Genomic DNA, 19352 nt, shown 5'->3' with positions numbered 1-19352 from the left:
ATATATATATAACACACACACATATATATATATATGTATATATATATATATATATATATATATATATATATATATATATATATATGTATATATTTATTTATAACAGTATAGCATCATTTAAAAGAGCGTGGCAAAATTCACTTCCAGAGAGTATATTAGTGAACAGCTGAAGTTGTGTAGGGACCAGTATGGGTGGCAATCCTTTTTTATAAGATTGTATTCCAAAGGCATCAGGATGCAGTGGTTTGCTGGGTGAGGGAGCTTTATCTATTTCCTCAGTTTATGATAGTGAATTTGGGTAGTGTGATTGATATTGATATAACCAACATGGGAGTGCCTCTAATAAAATGTATTTGCTTTGAAATTCTCTGTACACTGTATTTTGGGAGAAGTGTGGTTGCTGCCCTAAAATCTTCTATAGTAGGCAGTATTTCCTGTGGGTGAAAATTTAAGGAAGAGTTAGACCGTAAACCCTCTATTACCTGAATTGTTGTTGATTGATAGTCCTAAATGTTAATTAACTTAATTGGTATTTCTCCAACTACCTAAACCAGGACTTTCACTTAAAATAATTATAATTTTCTTTGGAGGCTAGTACTTCCTAATGTTAAGGGAGGCCTTTCCTAAATTTTGTTGAGCTTGGAATTGGTAATGGAAAAATAGCTGAGTCTTAAGCACAGCTATTAAAAGAGCAGCATTTACTTTCTCTGTTGGTTTGTAATTGCTTAATATCTGGTGTAATACATTCCATCTGAATGCACCCAGTACAGCATATCCCTGTCTTCTGGTACCATACCGTCTCTTCATTGTATCTTTGACCATCTTGGCCATAAGTGATGATGGAAAGTTTGCCACACCAGATTGTTTAGTATTTTCTGATATTGCATTTTATGTTTTTGAGTCTGCTTTTCTGATACTTGGTCAAGTCTTTATATTCATATGCTGTTTTGTCAATTGCATTTTGTTGACACGACTTTTTTGTTCACCAAAAGGTTGTGTCTGTTTGGGTATGGCATTTCAGTGCAGCATTCTGGTGGAATTTTTTGTTCTATTTTTAATTCAGTTTTTTTTTTTTAATGGAAGGATGTGTGTCTGTTTCAGATTGGTGTGGGATTTAATGGCAGTGTTTTGACTGAGTGTGGATTTGTGTTAGTTTGCCTTTTGTATGCAGTTATGTGCAACAGGATAACTTTTTGTGGTAGACTGCTGTGCTCTGCTACTGGGTGTGCCCCCACCATCATTGCAGTCATGGAGTTATTATATATAAACATGGAGGGCACAGTGGCAAAATCCTTCATATGAAGGTACAGGGGAGCTTGTCCTTTACAAACAGATTATTTTGGTGTTGGCACATTTTTTTAAATCAATATTTTGTTCGGTGTTGAGACACCAACACCGAGTTCCTTGATTTTGTATGAATACATGACTCATCAGGGAAGCTGTAAAACTCAGTTTTATCACATATGCTAACACATTTTCTGATGTGAGTTAATAACTAATCTTTTATTATTATATGCTAAATGAATACAATTCTGTATTGGAGAAATATTCTAGCTTGTTTTTCCACTTGCCTAATTAACATAGAATTTATTGGAAAGGCTGTCATCTGAACAACTGAAGAGCAGTCTGCCTCCTTAGAATAAAATATAAGTGGCATCTTCCATGATTCAAAAACATCCCCATAGAAATCGTCAATTTACCAAATATGAGTCAGAAACTTTGCAGTCCCTTTTTCACAATTTAATGAAGTTATTGTAAAGTCTTTATGAACTGCTGTAAGCAAGTCCTTTTTAACATATGTTAATTGGATTTGCTTAAAATAAAATAGTGGGAAGTTATAGTTGGGAGGGTGGCCTAATGGTTTAGTGTTTGCCTTACAAACACAAGGTGCAGGGTTTGAGTCTCACAAGGGATAATTGGCTAGGCTTAAAAATGGCTCGCAAGGGCAGTTAGCTTAGTACTAACCTATGAACCTATAATAATAATTATAACAATAATAATGTTGTTTTGTTATCCGGGTAGAATCACTTGGCATAATGTCCCTTTTCAGGGATGAACCAGAAGCAGTATCTGGTTAAGTGACCTTCTCAAAATCCCACTGTAGGTAAATGACCACTGGAGATATACCTCACAGCCTTAACCCTCTACACCAGCTAGCCAGGAGCTAGTAGTGTGCCATCGATAGCACCAGACAGACCAGTTAATTATCTGCTAAAAGACTCAAATCACTTTAACTGCAATAAAGAATCTTAGTAGGGAGAATAAACAGCAGGGTCACAGAGAGAGAAATAACTGCAGCATTAAAAATCACATGGCTGGAATTACAGTGATAATAGGGAGCACAGACTACAGAGTCTTGACACCGAAAGAATAAGAAATACAAACAGCTATTGTTAGAATAGCAAGCTAACATGAAATAAACAAAGCAGAATGTGCAGTGCCTGCAGATTAAATAAGTGAGCCAATATGTAGGCATTCACAGATTAATTACATAGATGGTCTCATTCTGCCAAAAACGTTAGTGTTTTTTTCAACATTTCTAGGGATGTTAGTGTAGTCTAGTAATAAAGAAAACAGCATAACAATCCAAGATGCTCAAATGGTATTAAAGAGCTGTGGGACAAGGAAGGTGTTGTTTCCAGCTGTGGGGCACAAAATACCCCAGGGCTGGAGTTGGGAGGGTGGCCTAATGGTTAAGGTGTTTGCCTTACAAACACAAGATGCAGAGTTTGAATCTCACAAGGGATAATTGGTTAGGCTTAAAATAGCTCACAAGAGCAGTTAGCCTAGTACTATTCTATGAATGTATGAAACTTTGAAGAGGTTACCCACAGGTTTGAACTAGTCCAAGACAGAAGAAGTTGGCTTAATATGTACCTGTACCAACACTGAGGTATCCAGTGGGAAAGGGTAACAAAAATAGCTATCAATTTTTGTCACATTATCCAGCATTAATTAACATCAGGCTAATGGACATAATACCTAAGTGTTAATGTATTAACTTAATTTTCCTTCATTTGTTTGTTATACTTATGCGATAAATATCACACCTTTTTCACACATACAAGGATACTGCAAAAACATATATATTTTCTGAAGTTAACTTAAAACACTGGGTATTTTGCAGAACACAGCATCTGAGTAAAACAACTTGTGATTAAACTACATTCTTGCAGAAGGTCTCAGCAGAGAAGTAGCTCTGTACATTTTACTAACCTTTGCATAGTCTTGACAGTCTGTGTTTTCTGAAGCAGTATCCATTTAAGACCACCCACAACACTACAAAAAGGCTACAGTGTGACCTGTAAATCAGACAACAGAATGTTATGTTCCAGTGCTGTTTATTTATGTATGTATGTATGTATGTGTTTATTTAGGTCTTCAACAGCAAGGCATCTTCAGAGTTCCTGGTTCCCAGGTTGAAGTCAATGATATCAAGAACTCGTTTGAGAGAGGTCAGTGCATATGTAAATCCCAAGTAACCATGAATGTTACTTTTTGTGTGTGTGTTATTTTAAATGGTGTAAAAATATGATTTGGAAAGCCACAAGAAACTGCAGATCCGCAATGCTATCAGTCAGTTATTTTTGTCTTCAGCAAGGTAAGTACGTAAGTTATGTTAGACTCTTTCAATGAAAATTATTGATGATGCTTCCAAATATCTGACTCTGTCAGCCTCTGTAGATCTGAAATACCCTAATGTTATACTGCATGAAACTGATGGGAGTTTTCATGACAGCAGCTCATAGGCAAATACATTCCACTTTGTAGTGTTTGTTCTTTAAATCATATTTTGGCAGAAATGAATGCAAGGTGCCAGCATATATCCCTTACTAGTTGCTTCTAGGTCTTAATAACTGCTGCATATATATGTTTTTTTAGTTTGGGGGAGTACTTTCCCATCATAGTTTAAGCAGGGCATTCTAGACAAAGAGGAAATGCTAGTGTTCAACTGATTTTGCATACAGAAGATAATACTGACATAAGACATAATGCAAGACAGTAATCTACACACACTGTTTAGGTACACACACTCACACACACACACACACACACACACGGACACACGCACACACGCACACACACACACACACACACACACACACACACACACACACACACACACACACACACACACACACACACACACACACACACGCACACACACACACACACGCACACACACGCACACACACACACACACACACACACACACACACACACACACACACACACACACACACACACACACACACACACACACACACACACACACACACACACATACACACACACCTAAATATACACTTATATTTAATTTTCTGTGTTAATTCAGGGGTAATTTTTGTCTGTTTTATAGATGTTAACATTCACATTTTCTGTCACTGCATACAATGCTGAGCTGTAGTACAAATCAGCTAGTCTGTTGTGGAGTCTGAATTGGCTTTTAGCAGTCCTCTTCCATTTCTGAATAGCAGTAATGGGTGCACATGCACCATGAAAAGTATTACTACCAGATGTCTGTTCTCCATAAATACTCATGCAGTAACTGGATATAAGTCAATGATAGCCTGATTATGAGTAACAGAAATGAACCTCTTCCTCCAAGCAGTCCTACTGAGTGCAACAAAAACAGTTATAAAAGGTGAAATATTATTTTGATATACTGTAAAATAAAACAATAAAAGGTGAGGGGGCACAGCTGAACTGGTACTAATTTGCTAGATATTGTGCAAGTAAGCTGTTATGACACTTTTCCAAACAGAACAACACTGACATTCGCACAGCACAATGCTTGACAATTCAACTGAGGATGACATTGTATATCATGATTTTGTAGTGTCTGAAAAGTACTTATCCCGAAACCTTATTTATGGAAAGGCCAACAGATTGTCTTCAATTTCTCTGTGCTGCCATTTTTAAGTACTAATCCTCAACCTCGACCCTTTGGGTAGGCAATAGTGATTAAAAAGGGCTAAAACAACAATCTTTCTTTTCATACATCGTCTAGTAAATGTATTGCTGTTAATTTTATGAATGTTTTTTATTGTAAAAGCACACATCTGCTATTTGTGATGTGATGTTTTAATAACATTAAGTAGAAGTTTTAAAAGGTGAAGGCATGACTTCAGATTTCATTAATGTGACTCATATTATGTGGCCTCAGCAAATCAGATAGTTTCCATGATCTCCCAGATCATTCGTGAACATTTTATTTCACTGTGAGCTTATCTGGCTAATAAAATGAAAAACATTACTTTTTCCTTAGAAACTGTGTTAGAGTTAACACTCCTATTTAGGATTCCAATTACTTCCTTGTATATTATTCCACTCAGGATGACATCCTCTTGTGTCACAACTAGCTATTCTTTGACTTGTTTTGTCCTGGATGCAGATGACTGTGATCACAGCTGAAAATTAAAGTGATATACAGTCAGAAGACCTGTTTTTAAATGAAAATGTAGTTACTGGATGGTTGTTTACAGGTTTGCACATAGGTTCATATGTACTTACTAGGTACTGACCTGTGAGGATCTTAAGTCTGGCAGTGTTGTGTTGTGCCAATCAGAACTATATTCTGTTGCAGATGTCATTGTAGTGAATGTAACTCTGTGATTATGCTTCAAAAAAACAGGAAAAAGGCAAGCTTGTTAAGCACCTTTATGACATCAGAAAAGTGCTTTTCTATGTGCTGTTGTGGTTAATATCTTTGAGGTAAGGAAACATTGATTATGTGTGTGTGTGTGTGCATGTGCGTGTATGTGTGAATGTGGGGGGGGGTGTAAGAAGGAAAAACATGTTATGCTTTAGTTCTTGTGGCAGAAAGACTTAATTTTTTATTTTAAGTATATTTTATTTGAGGGGGTGGATCAATGCAAGATAATGACTGCAAAAAACGATGGTGTAAGTCATTTTTAAAGCTGTGAAGGTGGTATTGCAAATATATTCTCTGTATCTTTATGTCTGAGTACATAATAATAATCAAGGCTTGCAGTGTTCAGAAATGGTATTTTAGCATTCACACTGTAGTATCCGAGATGCTTCTAATGATTAAAATAACTTTTGATCCTAACTATAGAAATAATTTACTGTCCTTGATTACATGCTGATAACTCGGCTTACAGTAAATCAGTGTTTATTTCAGGATACTAATTTTACTGGCCCTGTCATTAAATAAACAGTTTTACTTGGGTGAATGTAGCAAACCACTATGCACTATGTATTTTTATACAGTTTAAAACAGACACTGTAAAATTATTTACAAGGAACTGTTCGGTTTGGTATGTGTTTCTGTGCTGTTGCACATTTTTACTTTCATTTTTACCACTCTTATTAGCAGCTTCAGCTTGAAGCCTTTGACAGATTTATAGAGATTACTGAATTATCGGCAAAATACTGTTTTACCTGTTAAAGCAGTGATGTGTTGCACAAGTCAGAAGCAAATTATTGTACAGATGTCAGTATTCTGAACAGTACCATAGAGCATGTAACTCCATGATTATGTTCCAAAAACATGAAAAAAGACAAGCTGGTTAAGCACCTTTCTGATGTCAGAAAGGTGCTCATCCAGCTTTTCTTGAGCATTTCTACGCACCATTAAGAACAGGTCTCATTTTAGGGATTAGCAGTGGACAGTGCCGTTTGGCAAAGAACAAAGGTAGAAGTAAGATAGTTTTAAATGCTGTTAAATACTTTGCTCTGCCACACTTGTGTGTGTAAAAGTGCAGTATATACTAATAAGACAGACAACTCCAAACTTTTAAGTGGCAGCCAGTATGCAGCAAGCGCTAACAATGTTTCATTTCTTACTAAAGTTAATCGGTTGAAATGCTTCATCTAATAAAAAAAACTAAAAACTCTGAAAACATGAAAAAAACAAGGCTGGAATGAGAAACTAGACATCTGCAGACAGGGATAATGAATATTTTGTTAAGGGAATCTAAGGAGAAGACGTTATATGGATAGCTACTAGATATGGCCATTTCTTTTAGTGCTAGAAAAAGGCAGATGATAGATCCAGTGAAAGAACGGTTCTTTTCAAAAAGAGGAGATTTAGTACAAAGCAATGGGTTTCCATGAAAATTACTAGTAAACAATAAAGTAAACATACTGCAGTTCTTGGAAATAGAACAGATATGTGAAGAGGGGGGAAGAGCTAATAGGGAAATAAACCCAGCTGTAGCAATATGCTTTCATGAAGAAAACAGAGTCAGAGTGATAAAAATGTCAGGACAGAGAGAGCTGGAAAGGATGGGTGAAATAAATAATGTGGAGTGTAGAGATGGGGAGAATTTGTAGCTTTGCCCTGTGACAGGATCAAGCGTAACAAGGTGAACAGACATCTGCTTTATAAGGGGGCAGGATGCACGTTTTAGTGTACTACTTCCTCTGAACATGGGAAGATGTCTAACCTTCTCTACAGGATGTGACATGAGGCTTGCACTGGAGATAAATATGGATAATATTGATGAGCGCAGGAATTGAACCTATGGTATAATGATGCTGAATTCATGTAGTCATTGATGTGTCACAAATATGAGTGTACTGCAGGTTTCAGATACAACCATTTTAAAACTGGCACCAGAAGTTTTAAGTACTAATTTTTGAATTTCACAAATTATATCTTTTATTTTGTGGCTAACATGAATTTTATCCTTAGCATTATATATTGCTTTTTCATGTTAACTTTCAAATCCCTTGGTGTGGATGTTTGCAGTGGGTCCTTACATATTTCAAGGCTAGCATATCAGTATATTTTAGAATGAAGCACAAAAGACTGTAGTCGTTTTTAAAGATCATAAATACTACCTTAAAATAAAATAGCAATTTCTTCTAATTTCCATTTATTTTCCTCAGGTTCATTGCTCAAAAAACACTTGTATCAAAAGAAGTCAAAAGTCACTGTGTTGGGGGAGAACAGAAGTGTCAGTGACACAAGTAGTAACCCATCTTGTTTGTGACTTCTGTGATGGACTGGTTTACTTCTCCCATAAGATCAGTGCAGTAGGTATTTACAGTAAAATATGTGAACATGGATGAAATAGCTAGGAGATGTAAAGTGCTAAAAAAATGAGTGTTTCAGGTACCGGGTACTTAACTCATTTACTTTGTGACAGTTTATTTCATATACTAATTAGATTAGTTTACTGGAGAAAAGTCTTACATCTGTTCAAAAGTCACCACAACCTTTGAAATAAGATTATCTTATTCAAGCAACTGAGGATTATATGATTATTTGCTGATTACAGTATTGTGAAATTTAATGAAAGCATTGTGTAATTACACTCTGCAGCATGACACAGAGGGCAGTTAATAGCACTGACAGGTAAAAATGTGTATGTTTATATGGAAGTGGAAAAACTGTAAGTAACTGAAATAGTTGTCCTGTAAAAATATAGTGGTAAAAACACTTCTTAAATTTTTTTTTCTTTCTTTCTTTCTTTTTCAGGTGAAGATCCACTATCTGATGATCAGAACCAGCATGATATTAATTCTGTTGCTGGTGTTCTGAAGCTCTACTTTCGGGGCCTGGAAAGCCCTCTCTTTCCTAAGGAAAGGTTTCTAGACTTAATATCCGTTGTCAGTAAGTACTCTTATGCAAAGTACCTTGAAACAGACAGACAGTCTTGTCACCTTGACATAGGTATTATTTTAGCTGTATTTTCTTCTAATGTTTTATGTTACTTGATAGATTACTACATGTCATTTTGAGTTCAGGCGTGGTATGCAGGTGGTCTTCACTGAGACTGAAGATTCCTGCAAATCTTGGCATTTCTTTGGGAATGTTTCCTCTCACCACCATAGTTAATGCTTCCTGAGAGTATTTTAGAAGCATGGTGTTGGCTTGGTATCAAAAGTGGAGTTGAGAATATGATTAATGGTGTGGGAAAGAGGGTATTCACTGTGACATGATGGCATCTCAGAATGATACGTCTACCAAAATGTGCTGCATTGCATATTTGGTGTGATTTAGGATGGAAAACCACTGTTAAAATGCTATATAGGTTCATAGATTCATAGATTCATAGGTGTTTACTAAGCTGATGACCACAAGGGCCTTTTTAAGCCTAGCCATGCATCCCAAATCCATGACAAGTTATGATACTCTTGATAAGTGTAAGCATGGGCCTGGGAGATGAACCATTTACAGGTTACCTATTTGCATCAGAGACATAGGTGCCAAAGCCACACCTATAGGCTTCTAGTGCTGTACTGATAGAAATATTTTAGAAAATGGATGTTAATACAAATCTACATATTCTGTCAGGTTTCTAAGTAAATAATACCTACAAATAAAAATAGTCCCTGATCTGGATAGTTTATCCCTCGCTATTTTTTGTGTTAATTCTTAACTGAAGAAGTTGATAATTGTGATGAATGCCATGAGCCTGTATAGCATTTTAACAGTGATTGTCCATCCTAAATCACAGCAAATATGCAGTGCAGCACATTTTGGTAGAAGTATCATTCTGAGATGCCATCATGTCACAGTGAATACCCTCTTTCCCACGCCATTAATCATATTCTCAACTCCACATTTGATATCAACACCATGCTTCTAAAATACTCTCAGGAAGCATTGGTGTTGTGGGTAGATGGAAACTCACAACATTGCTGTACCTTTTGCAATTTTGTGTCTGAATCTGTTTGTGTATTTATGTGCTAATAAAATACTTCATTTTCCTACACTGTATTTTCTGTAACTGGTAGTACATGGAACACATAAAGTTCTGTGCAAGTCAAATAATTATGGTTATGTGTTCTCAACATGGATACCAAGATTCACCTCAAAAGCTTTGCTCTTGAGTTGAATTTCTGGTTATTGCAAGATACCCAATCATGACTCTTTATGTTTCAAGACTTGTTACCCAGCATTCTCCCAGTAATAAAGAAAAATACTCCAGAAGTCTTCATGATATGCATGGGTTTGGTTGGCATCTTGATGTATTATACGTGTAGCCATATCACAGGTATCAACTTCTTCAGTCAAGAATTGACACAAAAAATAGTGAGGGATAAATTATCCAGATCAGAGACTATTTTTATTTGTAGGTATTATTTACTTAGATACAACAACAAAAAATGGCTCAGGGTACAGAGTGGTGCGAAAAAATGAGAAATAAAATAAAGAACAGCACCAAACTTACACCAACAGCATTTATTAACAAGAAAAAAATAAATAAAACGTAAGCGCTTTCACGATTTTCACAATCGCTTCCTCAGGCAGTAAAACTAGATAAAACTCTGATTTGAATATTCTAAGAATCAAACAGCTGATGTGCTCTAATACAAAGCAATTACAAATTTAAAGAAACAATATCAGAAACATAGTAAAAAATTCAATGTAAAACACATATATTAATAAATAAGTAAAAACAAATATAATTTAATATGCTATAATATTTAAAAGTCTAATATTTGAGGCGATGTGACTTTAAAAAAGGTTTTAGGGATCTCATACCATTCAAACCTGCAAATTTCTCAGCATTCAAAAGATCCATTTTTGCTCTGCAACCTCAGTATGATTTTCTATGTCACCCCCACGAATGCTAGGGTGCAGTACTTGAATAGCTAGAAATTTAAATATATGAGTATGATCTGTCTGTTTTACATGGTTAGCCAAGGCACTACTTTCTTTCTGGTTATTAATGTCCCTCTTGTGCTCTAAAATCTGATCCTTTAACATTCTATTGGTTTTCCCCACATAGAATGAATGACACACCTGGCAAAAACAAAAGTAAACTACATTTTTCGTGTGGCAATCAACATAACAAGTACTTCTAATATTAAAATGTTGTGTGGGGTGTGTATATGTTGTATTAGTGTAAATATATGGGCATGCAGAGCAACGCCTGCAGGGAAAAGTACCAGTGCGTATGGAAGCAGGTGGTTTGCTGGCACCAGTCCTATTGCAAAGATGCTGTTTCAAGGACATGTTATTTCTAAAGGAAAAACGGGGAGCATTGCCAACTTTATCTAAAAGACCTGGTATTACTTGTAGGATGCTCCAATGTTTCTTAATAATGGATATATGTCATTAATGTCACTGGAAAATTGAAAAGCAATTCCAAAATCATACATTAAAGGGCCAGGCTCAAATTCATGAGATATATTACTCAAATATGGCTTGCATCTACCACCTCTTTGAGTCTATGCATTATCTTTAGTTGTGGTGATCTCTTACTTGGAATAGCCTCTATCTAAAAATTCATGCCGAAGGACTTCAAGTGCTGCACAAGCTTCTACATCATTGTTATGGAGTCTCAGCACCCTATAAACTTGCCCTTTCAACACGTTTCTAGGTATGTGGCTTAGATGCATGCTATTTTTGTGTAGCAAAGCATTTTGTCTGGTTGGTTTCTTATAAATGCTACTACTCACCTGGTTCAATTCTGTTTTACTGATAGCTGCAGATAAATTTCCTGGAATTAATACTGCTGTAAGTTTAAAACCAGTGCTGGTGAAAAAACAGATGCAATATAAATAAGTTCTTATACATTATATGTAATTTTATAAATGATAGATTTGAAAGTGTTTACTTCTACATTATTTTTATGTATGTGGTAATCATGTGATTTAGTTGTGGTCATGTGATTTAATTTTATTATTTAAATGATGTCAGAATGGTTATTTTGTATGTTGCACTGAGGAAGGGCTGAGCCCGAAAGCTTTGCTTATTTTGTTGTTTTATTAAAGTGAGTTTGACGTTCTTCGCTTAAGCCTCATCATTCTTCTGTTCTCTGTGACCATCTCCAATAGGCCCCAAAGCCACTAGCTGAATTTGTATGGCTTGGGTCAAAGTCATGGTTTCTACCTCTATACCAGTGGAGCAGGCTACTCTTAAAAGTAGCATTTACCTTGTAATATACACGTACTACACATGTACATTGTAAATTTAGTATAATATTCCCCATGCATAATAAAGTCAGCCACATAGGAGTAGCAGTAAATGGGTGCAAATGAAGAGATGATAAGTCAGCAGGTGAATGAGAGTAGTAGTGCTGGAATTGAATTCATCCTCAAGTCTTGGTGAGTGCCTTCATGAGGTGGACCCTGTTTTTCACAAAATCTCAACAGGATGACACTGATATATCGACTGCATTTTACATAGCATATATCATGGACAGAATTAGGTTAAAAAATAAAAAAGATAGCTGGGTACACAAGACTCAAGATAAAAAAAGTGCCCAATCTTGGTAGGTGCACTGGTGCCAGGACTGGAAAAAAGTGACAGTGTAGAATCTTCAAGACATGGAAACATTCCTATAATGGGGCTAGGCAAGGCCCGCGGGAGGATGGCCCCCTGTTGCAAAAGGAAGTAGAGTGGACTGTTGAGGATAAAGAAATTATTTATTGTTACTATTATACAAGAAGCCCAGAATTTCCAGACAGAAGATGTACAAAAAAATAAGAGAGAAATTAGAGGAAAGAAAAAATAACAGAGGAAAAACTGTCAAAAGCTTCAAATAAAAATGTCTGTTCCTTAATACAACAGATTTATGAAAAACATTATGTAGACCAAGAAACCATGATCCATTTGGAAAAAGAAGCACCCGAGGAAGTGTGAAAATATAAAGAATAAAATCTACAGATTTTTGAAAGGTATAAAAAAGAAATATGGACGTGGGAAAGAGAGATCTGATATGGTGCAATGTTTATGCAAATGAAAAAGCCAAATTAAGCAACTCAAAAGAGACAGCCCCAAAGATGTTTGAAGAGAAATACAGGCAAAGGCATCCAGATGTGGATAATTTCAAAAGAAAAAAATAAGCTCACAAAGAGGGAATGTAGAACAGATGATTAGTAAAGCAGAAGTTAAAAAAATAATAGAAATTGAAGTTATGGAATACTTGCGAAGTGAATGATTTAGTGTAGAAAGCCTAATGCAGGTTACATCACAGCATGATGATACAATGAGTCCCCAAAATAAGGAGAAACAGAAGGATCAGGAGACATCTGAATAAGAAATATGGACATGGGAAAGAAAAAGAGATTTAATATGGTGTAATATTTATGCAAAGTAGAAAGCAAAACTAATCCATCCAAAAGAGCAACACCAAAGATATTTGAAGAGAAATACAGGCAAAGACATCTGGACATGAAACATTTTACAATACAAAAAAATAAGAAAACAAAGAGGAAAAGTAGAAAAGAGGATTAATAAGGAGAAGTTAAATAGAAACTGAGGTTACAGATTACCTGTGAAGTGAAGGATTTAGTGTAGAAAATCTAACTCAGAAAACACCACATCAGGATAGAGCAATGGATACCCAAATTAAGGAGAAACCAGTGGAGCGAAAAACATCTGATCAGTTGCCATATGAAGACACTTTGGAGCCTTCCATAGGAAACCAGTATAAACATTCAGTTGGAGCTGTGCAGCAAGGGAGGAACAGGAAACTGACCACTCTGATGTAGTTAGTGTTGTGAAGTGATAGGCCAGTGAGTTCCCATTTGAAAAAACAAAGGATGGCACAAGATTAAACTGATGAGAATGTGACACAGGAAGATGCTCTGGAACTTTCTATAGAATGTCCACAGGAAATGGAAAAGAAAGAATATACCATCAGTTTAGAAGAAAATGATCTAAGAGAAGAGTTGCTTGACTTAATAAAAATAGACATATTAAGATAAATGAAAGAAATAGACTACACAAAGTCAATAAAACCCAAAAAAGTTAGAAGTTTGGTAAAACAAATAAACACAGTAATTAGGACTGTCCATGGAGATGCGTGTGATGTAACAGAAGTTAACAGGATATATTACTGTGCAGCTAAATTAATAATAGATAAAGTCTTACCACAAAAACACAGGGTAGTAAGGGAAAGGAAGGGGAGAAATCGAATGCCATCATTGAAGTATCACATAGAGAAAACTATAAAGCAATTAAGACAAGAAGTGTCACTGTTAGAAGAGTATGGAAGAGGGAACAGATCAACAAAATTACTCAGGAAGATAGAAATGATAAAAGCAGTGCACAGTATCAGAACAGATCAGGATCTATCATGCACTATCACAAATAATAAACTAAAAATATCAGTACAGGCAGAAGAACTGAGAAGATATACAGATAAATATAAAGGAAAAGTACAAAGTAAGCAATTTATTGATGACCCAAAAAAATTTTATAGAGAATTGGGAAACAGTACAAAAGGAATTGAAACACCACCAAAAAAAGAAGAAATAGGTATATTTTGAAGAAGTATCTATGACGATCTTATGGAAAATAAAGATGGTAAATGGATAGAATCAGTAAAAGAAAGAATAAGAAGTTCAAATGTACAGGATATGAAATGGGATGAAGTAACGACCAAAGAGATTGAAATAAAGTTAACAAAAGCTCCTAATTGGAAAATCCCAGGCCCAGATGCAGTACATAACTTCTGGCTAAAAGTGTTAACATCTTTACGTGAAGATTTAACCATGAATAAGAACTATTTATATGCGCACCCTGAACAAACACCAGCCTGGTGTACAACAGGAAAAACAATACTCCTTCTTAAGAGTGAACCTGTAAGCTGTCCTAAAAACTATAGACCAACAACTTGCCTTCCAACAACATATAGACTATACATTCGAACTGCTGACAACAGAGTTTGTAATCATTTGGAAGAAAACTCAATCATGGTGATAGAACAAAAGGGTAATAAAAGAAAGTCATATGGAACAAAGGATCATTTGTTGTTAAATAAAGTCATAATGGAGAACAGTAAAAAGGGGAAGAACCTAAATATGGCATGGATAGACTACAAAAAAGCATTTGACAGTACCCCATATTCATGGATAAAAAGAGTGCATAAAAATGTATACGATACACCCCACATTGATCGATTACATTATAGCGACCATGAAACAGTGGTAAACCACTTTGCAGTTAAGCCATAATAAAGGACAAATTATTATTCCAGGGATAAAAATTCAAAGGGGGATATTCCAGGGTGACTCGCTGTCACCACTGCTCTTTTGTCTTAACCCATTAAGTTGTTTACAATTTGGCCCCCAGAAAACAATAAAGTGTAAAGACTTCTCATCTTCTTTTTGAGGTGATTTAAAACTGTGTAGTTCATCAGATGAGGAACTGAAAGCACAACTGCAAGTAGTCAAAACTTTTTCAGATGATATAAGAATGTCATTTGGTCTTGATAAATGTGCAAAAACAACCTTTAAAGCAAGAAAACTGCAGCACCAAGAAAACATTGGTTTGGGACAGGAATGTGTTATAAAAAACTTGAACAAGAGAGAATGTATTAATATTTGGGAATCGATGAAGAATAAACTATAAAACATGAACAAATAAGAATAAAACTTAGTAAGGAATATTTTAGAAGACTTAAATTAGTACTGAAAACAGCATTGATTTGTAGGAACAAAGTCCAAGCTATAAAACAATTTGATCTTCCTGTCCTAACTTAGAGTTTAGGAGTGATTGACTGGCCTGAAAAGGTGTTGGATAGGTTAAACAGGAAAACAAGAAGGATGCTTCATGATTATCAAATGATTTATAAAAATCAGTGCATACTAAGATTATATATTCCCTGTTCTTAAGGAGGTATGGGCCTCCTCAAAATTCATTACATATATAGATCTGCAGTTGTGGGACTGCATACATGTCTGCTGATCTCACAAGACCCAAATGTAGTGAACGTTTTGAAACATGAGGAGGATAAGTCTAAGGTGACCTCCCTGCTTAATTTAGCAGAAGCATATCGGCATCCAGCAGGAATGGAAATCAAACCAGAAATACATAAAAATCAGGCGTCAAGTGAATGTGCCAAAAAACAAAAGAAAGAAAGAATATAAGGTGAAAGATCAGATGAGAAGGCAAGAAATGTGGAAAATGCATAAATATAGTTGGTATAGAAAACTCTTGGAACAACCTCATTTTGATCAGGATCAAATGCAGAAATGGTTAAGGACAGGTGAACTTAAACCAAAATTTGAAAGGTTAATATTGGTGGCCTAAGATAGTGGACTATGTACACACTGGTTTATAAAGTCTATTGAACATGTGGGAGAAACAGACAAATGTAGTTTTTGTAAAACAAAACTGGATTCAGTCGCACAGCTCATTGCTGTTTGTGATATACTAATGACAGAAGGACTGTATACTGAAAGACATAATAATGTGGCAAGAAAGTTGCATTGGGGATTGTGCAAACATTATAATTTGGAGTTAGCTGAAAAAAACCCACTGGAAACATGAGCCCCAAAGCATCATAGAAAATGGTGAAGTTTATATCACATGGGCTCACCCATTACCAAAAGTTCAAAAAAATAGATGTGAGAAAAGCAGATATAGTAGTCCATGAAAAGAAGACAAAAGTAGCATTGGTTATTGAAATTGCTACACCTAATGACTACAGCATCTTACGTACATAGAAACACAAAGTCATAAAATACCAGGTTTTGTAGTCAGAAATGAGGCAATGTGGAAGAAGGATACCTACACAGCTCCAGTAGTAGTAGGAGCAATGGGTCTTATAAAAAAGAATTTACAATCTTACTTAAATATGTTACCGATACATGTAACTCCATACAAATTGCAGAAGGAGTCATTACTGGGAACATTGTGGGTGCTACAAAGAGCACTTCTGGCTAACATCAAAGATTGAAGCAATACTAATTTCATGAACTTTAATCATACTTTGACTTAGGAATGGGGTCCATATCTGTCATCATATTAGAAACCCAAAAGACTTGAAGAACTTAAAAAGCGAAAGTAGCAGTATACCAGAAATGGTGATATATTCTGTTTACACAATGAAGCGTCTGCCTCACAGATACAAGTTGTAGAGTTCATTCTTGACCTGTAATCACTGTATGTGTGCTGTTTGGATATTCTCCCCATTTTTGTGTGAAGTTCCTTCTATCTCCCAAAAACATGCTGGGTGTTTTCTCATCAAGAATAGAGGACAATGGGTTGAAGTCCTGCCCCCCCCCCCAGTGAGCTTGTGTGGTATGACAACAGAGTCAACCAAATATGAATGGAGTAATGTACAACAGCATAGACATGGTGCACTGACAGGATACAGCTTGGAAGTGGAAGACATGGTGACAAGGAAACTGGATATTCTGTGTATCCAAGAGGCAAGGTAGAAGGACAGCATGCAGAAGTTTTTGGCTTGGGAAGATGGACTAAAAATGGTGTGTGACCTGTGGTAAAGGAGAGTTTCCTAACGGCAGTGCGAGATATCTGAATTATTGACAGACTAATGGCAATTAGACTCCACTGTAAAAAAAAGGCAGTCTCCATAATCTCAGCCTGAGAGCACAGCAGTGCTGTGATGGCAAGAAAAAGTGGACATTCAGGAAGCAGTTGCAGGACTTCCTAGATAAAGTGAGACAAAATGAGTTTGGTTTGATAATGGGAGACCTAAATGCCCACCTGATACAGTCAGAACAGGATACAAGGATGGCCTGAATCCAATGGGTGGGTCAGCAAGAATAAGGAAAAAGTGATCATTCTATACTTTTGTGTGGCAAATGGATTAGTGGTGTTTGAGCACATCGCTTACCAAGAGAAACAGTCACAGGCTCACATACAAGAGTGGTCAGCATGCAGCTCATGCAGACATTCTCCTGATAAGGAAAGGGAACTGAGATAAGATCAAAGTTGCAAAGTCATTCCCACAAAACTGTCGTCCTCCAATATAAGCCATTGGTGACCACAATCAGCTGCAAGCAGTCATCAGAAAAGGCTCTGAGGTCAACAGAGTTTAGGCTAAAGACATAAAAGTTGACTGGGGCAAGACACAGAAGTTCAAGGAAATGCTCAAGGCTCTTGCACTTCAGGAAGAAGAGGAAATAGGTGGAGACAAAGAAGAATGGTAGTGCCTCAAAACAGTGTCTGTGAAGGCTATGGGATAGATATGTGGCTGAGTGCAGTGTGTAAATAAACCATACCAGGAAAGCTGGTGATGGAATGAAGAAGTCCAGAAAGTTTTCAAAAGAAAGGAGAGCAGAAAGAAATGGAAAATAGAAAAGATGGACCATTCTAAGAGGAAGTACTTGCTGGATAACCAAGAATCTAAAAGATTAGTCACAATGGCAAAGAGCAAGGCATCAGAGAAACTCCTGACAGCTTTTAGAAAGTGACGGAGCAGATGGCAGAAAGAATTTCCATCTGGTTGCAAAGCAAAAACAGAAAGCTAAAGAAGACAGTTATCAGACGCCATTCATTAGAGATACCCGCAACAATCTGTTCACCAGTCCAGATAACACAAAAGGCAGATGGAAAGAGTATTTCAAGAAGCTTCTGTATAAACAACCCCCACAGAAGCTGTTGTCCCATTCACAGCCTACAGTGAAAGAGGAAGAAGAACCCTCTATAGAATTACAAAGAAGATGAATGAAGTCATGGAAAGAAGCAGGCTTAGATAGAGTCATGGCAGGTATGATCAAGATCCATCCATCCATAATTCAATTTTTCCCACTTTTTGCACATAGGGTTGAGTGTTACATCAGGAATGAGCACCATCAAGAGCCAAGTGTTGACACCATCAGATGGCTAGCCCAGCAGCAATTGGTCTTCCATAGCACACATATGCACATGCATTCACCCTCACACTCACAAGATATTGGTTGCATTAGGACAGCAGTGGCTTCTGACTGTACTTATTGTGCTATGGAGAGAAAATCATATCCCAGATGACTATGGAGTAAGTATGCTAGTGCCTGCATACAAGAACAAAAGGGGACATTTGCAACTGTGAGAAATACAGAGGTATCAAACTCCTGTGTTGATAAATGAATACACACAGTATAAGAAAGTAAGATGGGATGAAAGTACCTTATGCTATTCTCTGTTTATTTTTAAGTAACTTTTAATCTGGCTTTGAGAAGTACACTGACAGTAAAGTAGGGCTTGCAGTTTCTGCTGAGATTTTGTTCCAGATATGGCTAGTGTGTTTTTTGAAAAGTACATTGAAGTAGGAGTGGCTAGTTCTAGATGCTTTGATAAGTAGACTAGTGACTGTAAAGTAGGTGTCAGGTGGAAGGGATTGATAAGCTGTCTAGTAAGATATCTGATAAGCTAAATAGTGAGATATCTTAACCAACTGTTCAGGACACCACAGAACTGAACAAATAGTGAGATATCTTAATCAACTGTTCAGGACACCACAGAACTGAACAAATAGTGAGATATCTTAACCAACTGTTCAGGACACCACAGAACTGAACAAATAGTGAGATATCTTAACCAACTGTTCAGGACACCACAGAACTGAACAAATAGTGAGATATCTTAATCAACTGTTCAGGACTCCACAGAACTGAACAGAGAGTGAGATATCTTAACCAACTGTTCAGGACACCACAGAACTGAACAAATAGTGAGATATCTTAACTAA

General features: G+C 36.3%; 1 protein-coding gene across 2 annotated transcripts in view; it reads left to right on the top strand.

Moving 5' to 3' along the window:
- The window catches only part of SRGAP3 (SLIT-ROBO Rho GTPase activating protein 3), a 2107662-nt gene that overhangs the window by 1730107 nt on the left and 358203 nt on the right, over nt 1-19352 (top strand). For both annotated transcript variants that reach the window (XM_044078646.1, XM_044078643.1), the window contains exons 14-15: nt 3378-3455; nt 8450-8584. In XM_044078646.1, the coding sequence (XP_043934581.1) occupies nt 3378-3455; nt 8450-8584 (213 nt within the window). The remainder of the gene's footprint in view (nt 1-3377; nt 3456-8449; nt 8585-19352) is intronic.

The sequence above is a fragment of the Protopterus annectens genome, chromosome 7.part1 (genome assembly GCF_019279795.1).
Source record: "Protopterus annectens isolate FY-2018-M chromosome 7.part1, PAN1.0, whole genome shotgun sequence".
Taxonomy (NCBI): domain Eukaryota; kingdom Metazoa; phylum Chordata; order Ceratodontiformes; family Protopteridae; genus Protopterus; species Protopterus annectens.
This window is presented reverse-complemented; position numbering and strand designations above follow the sequence as displayed.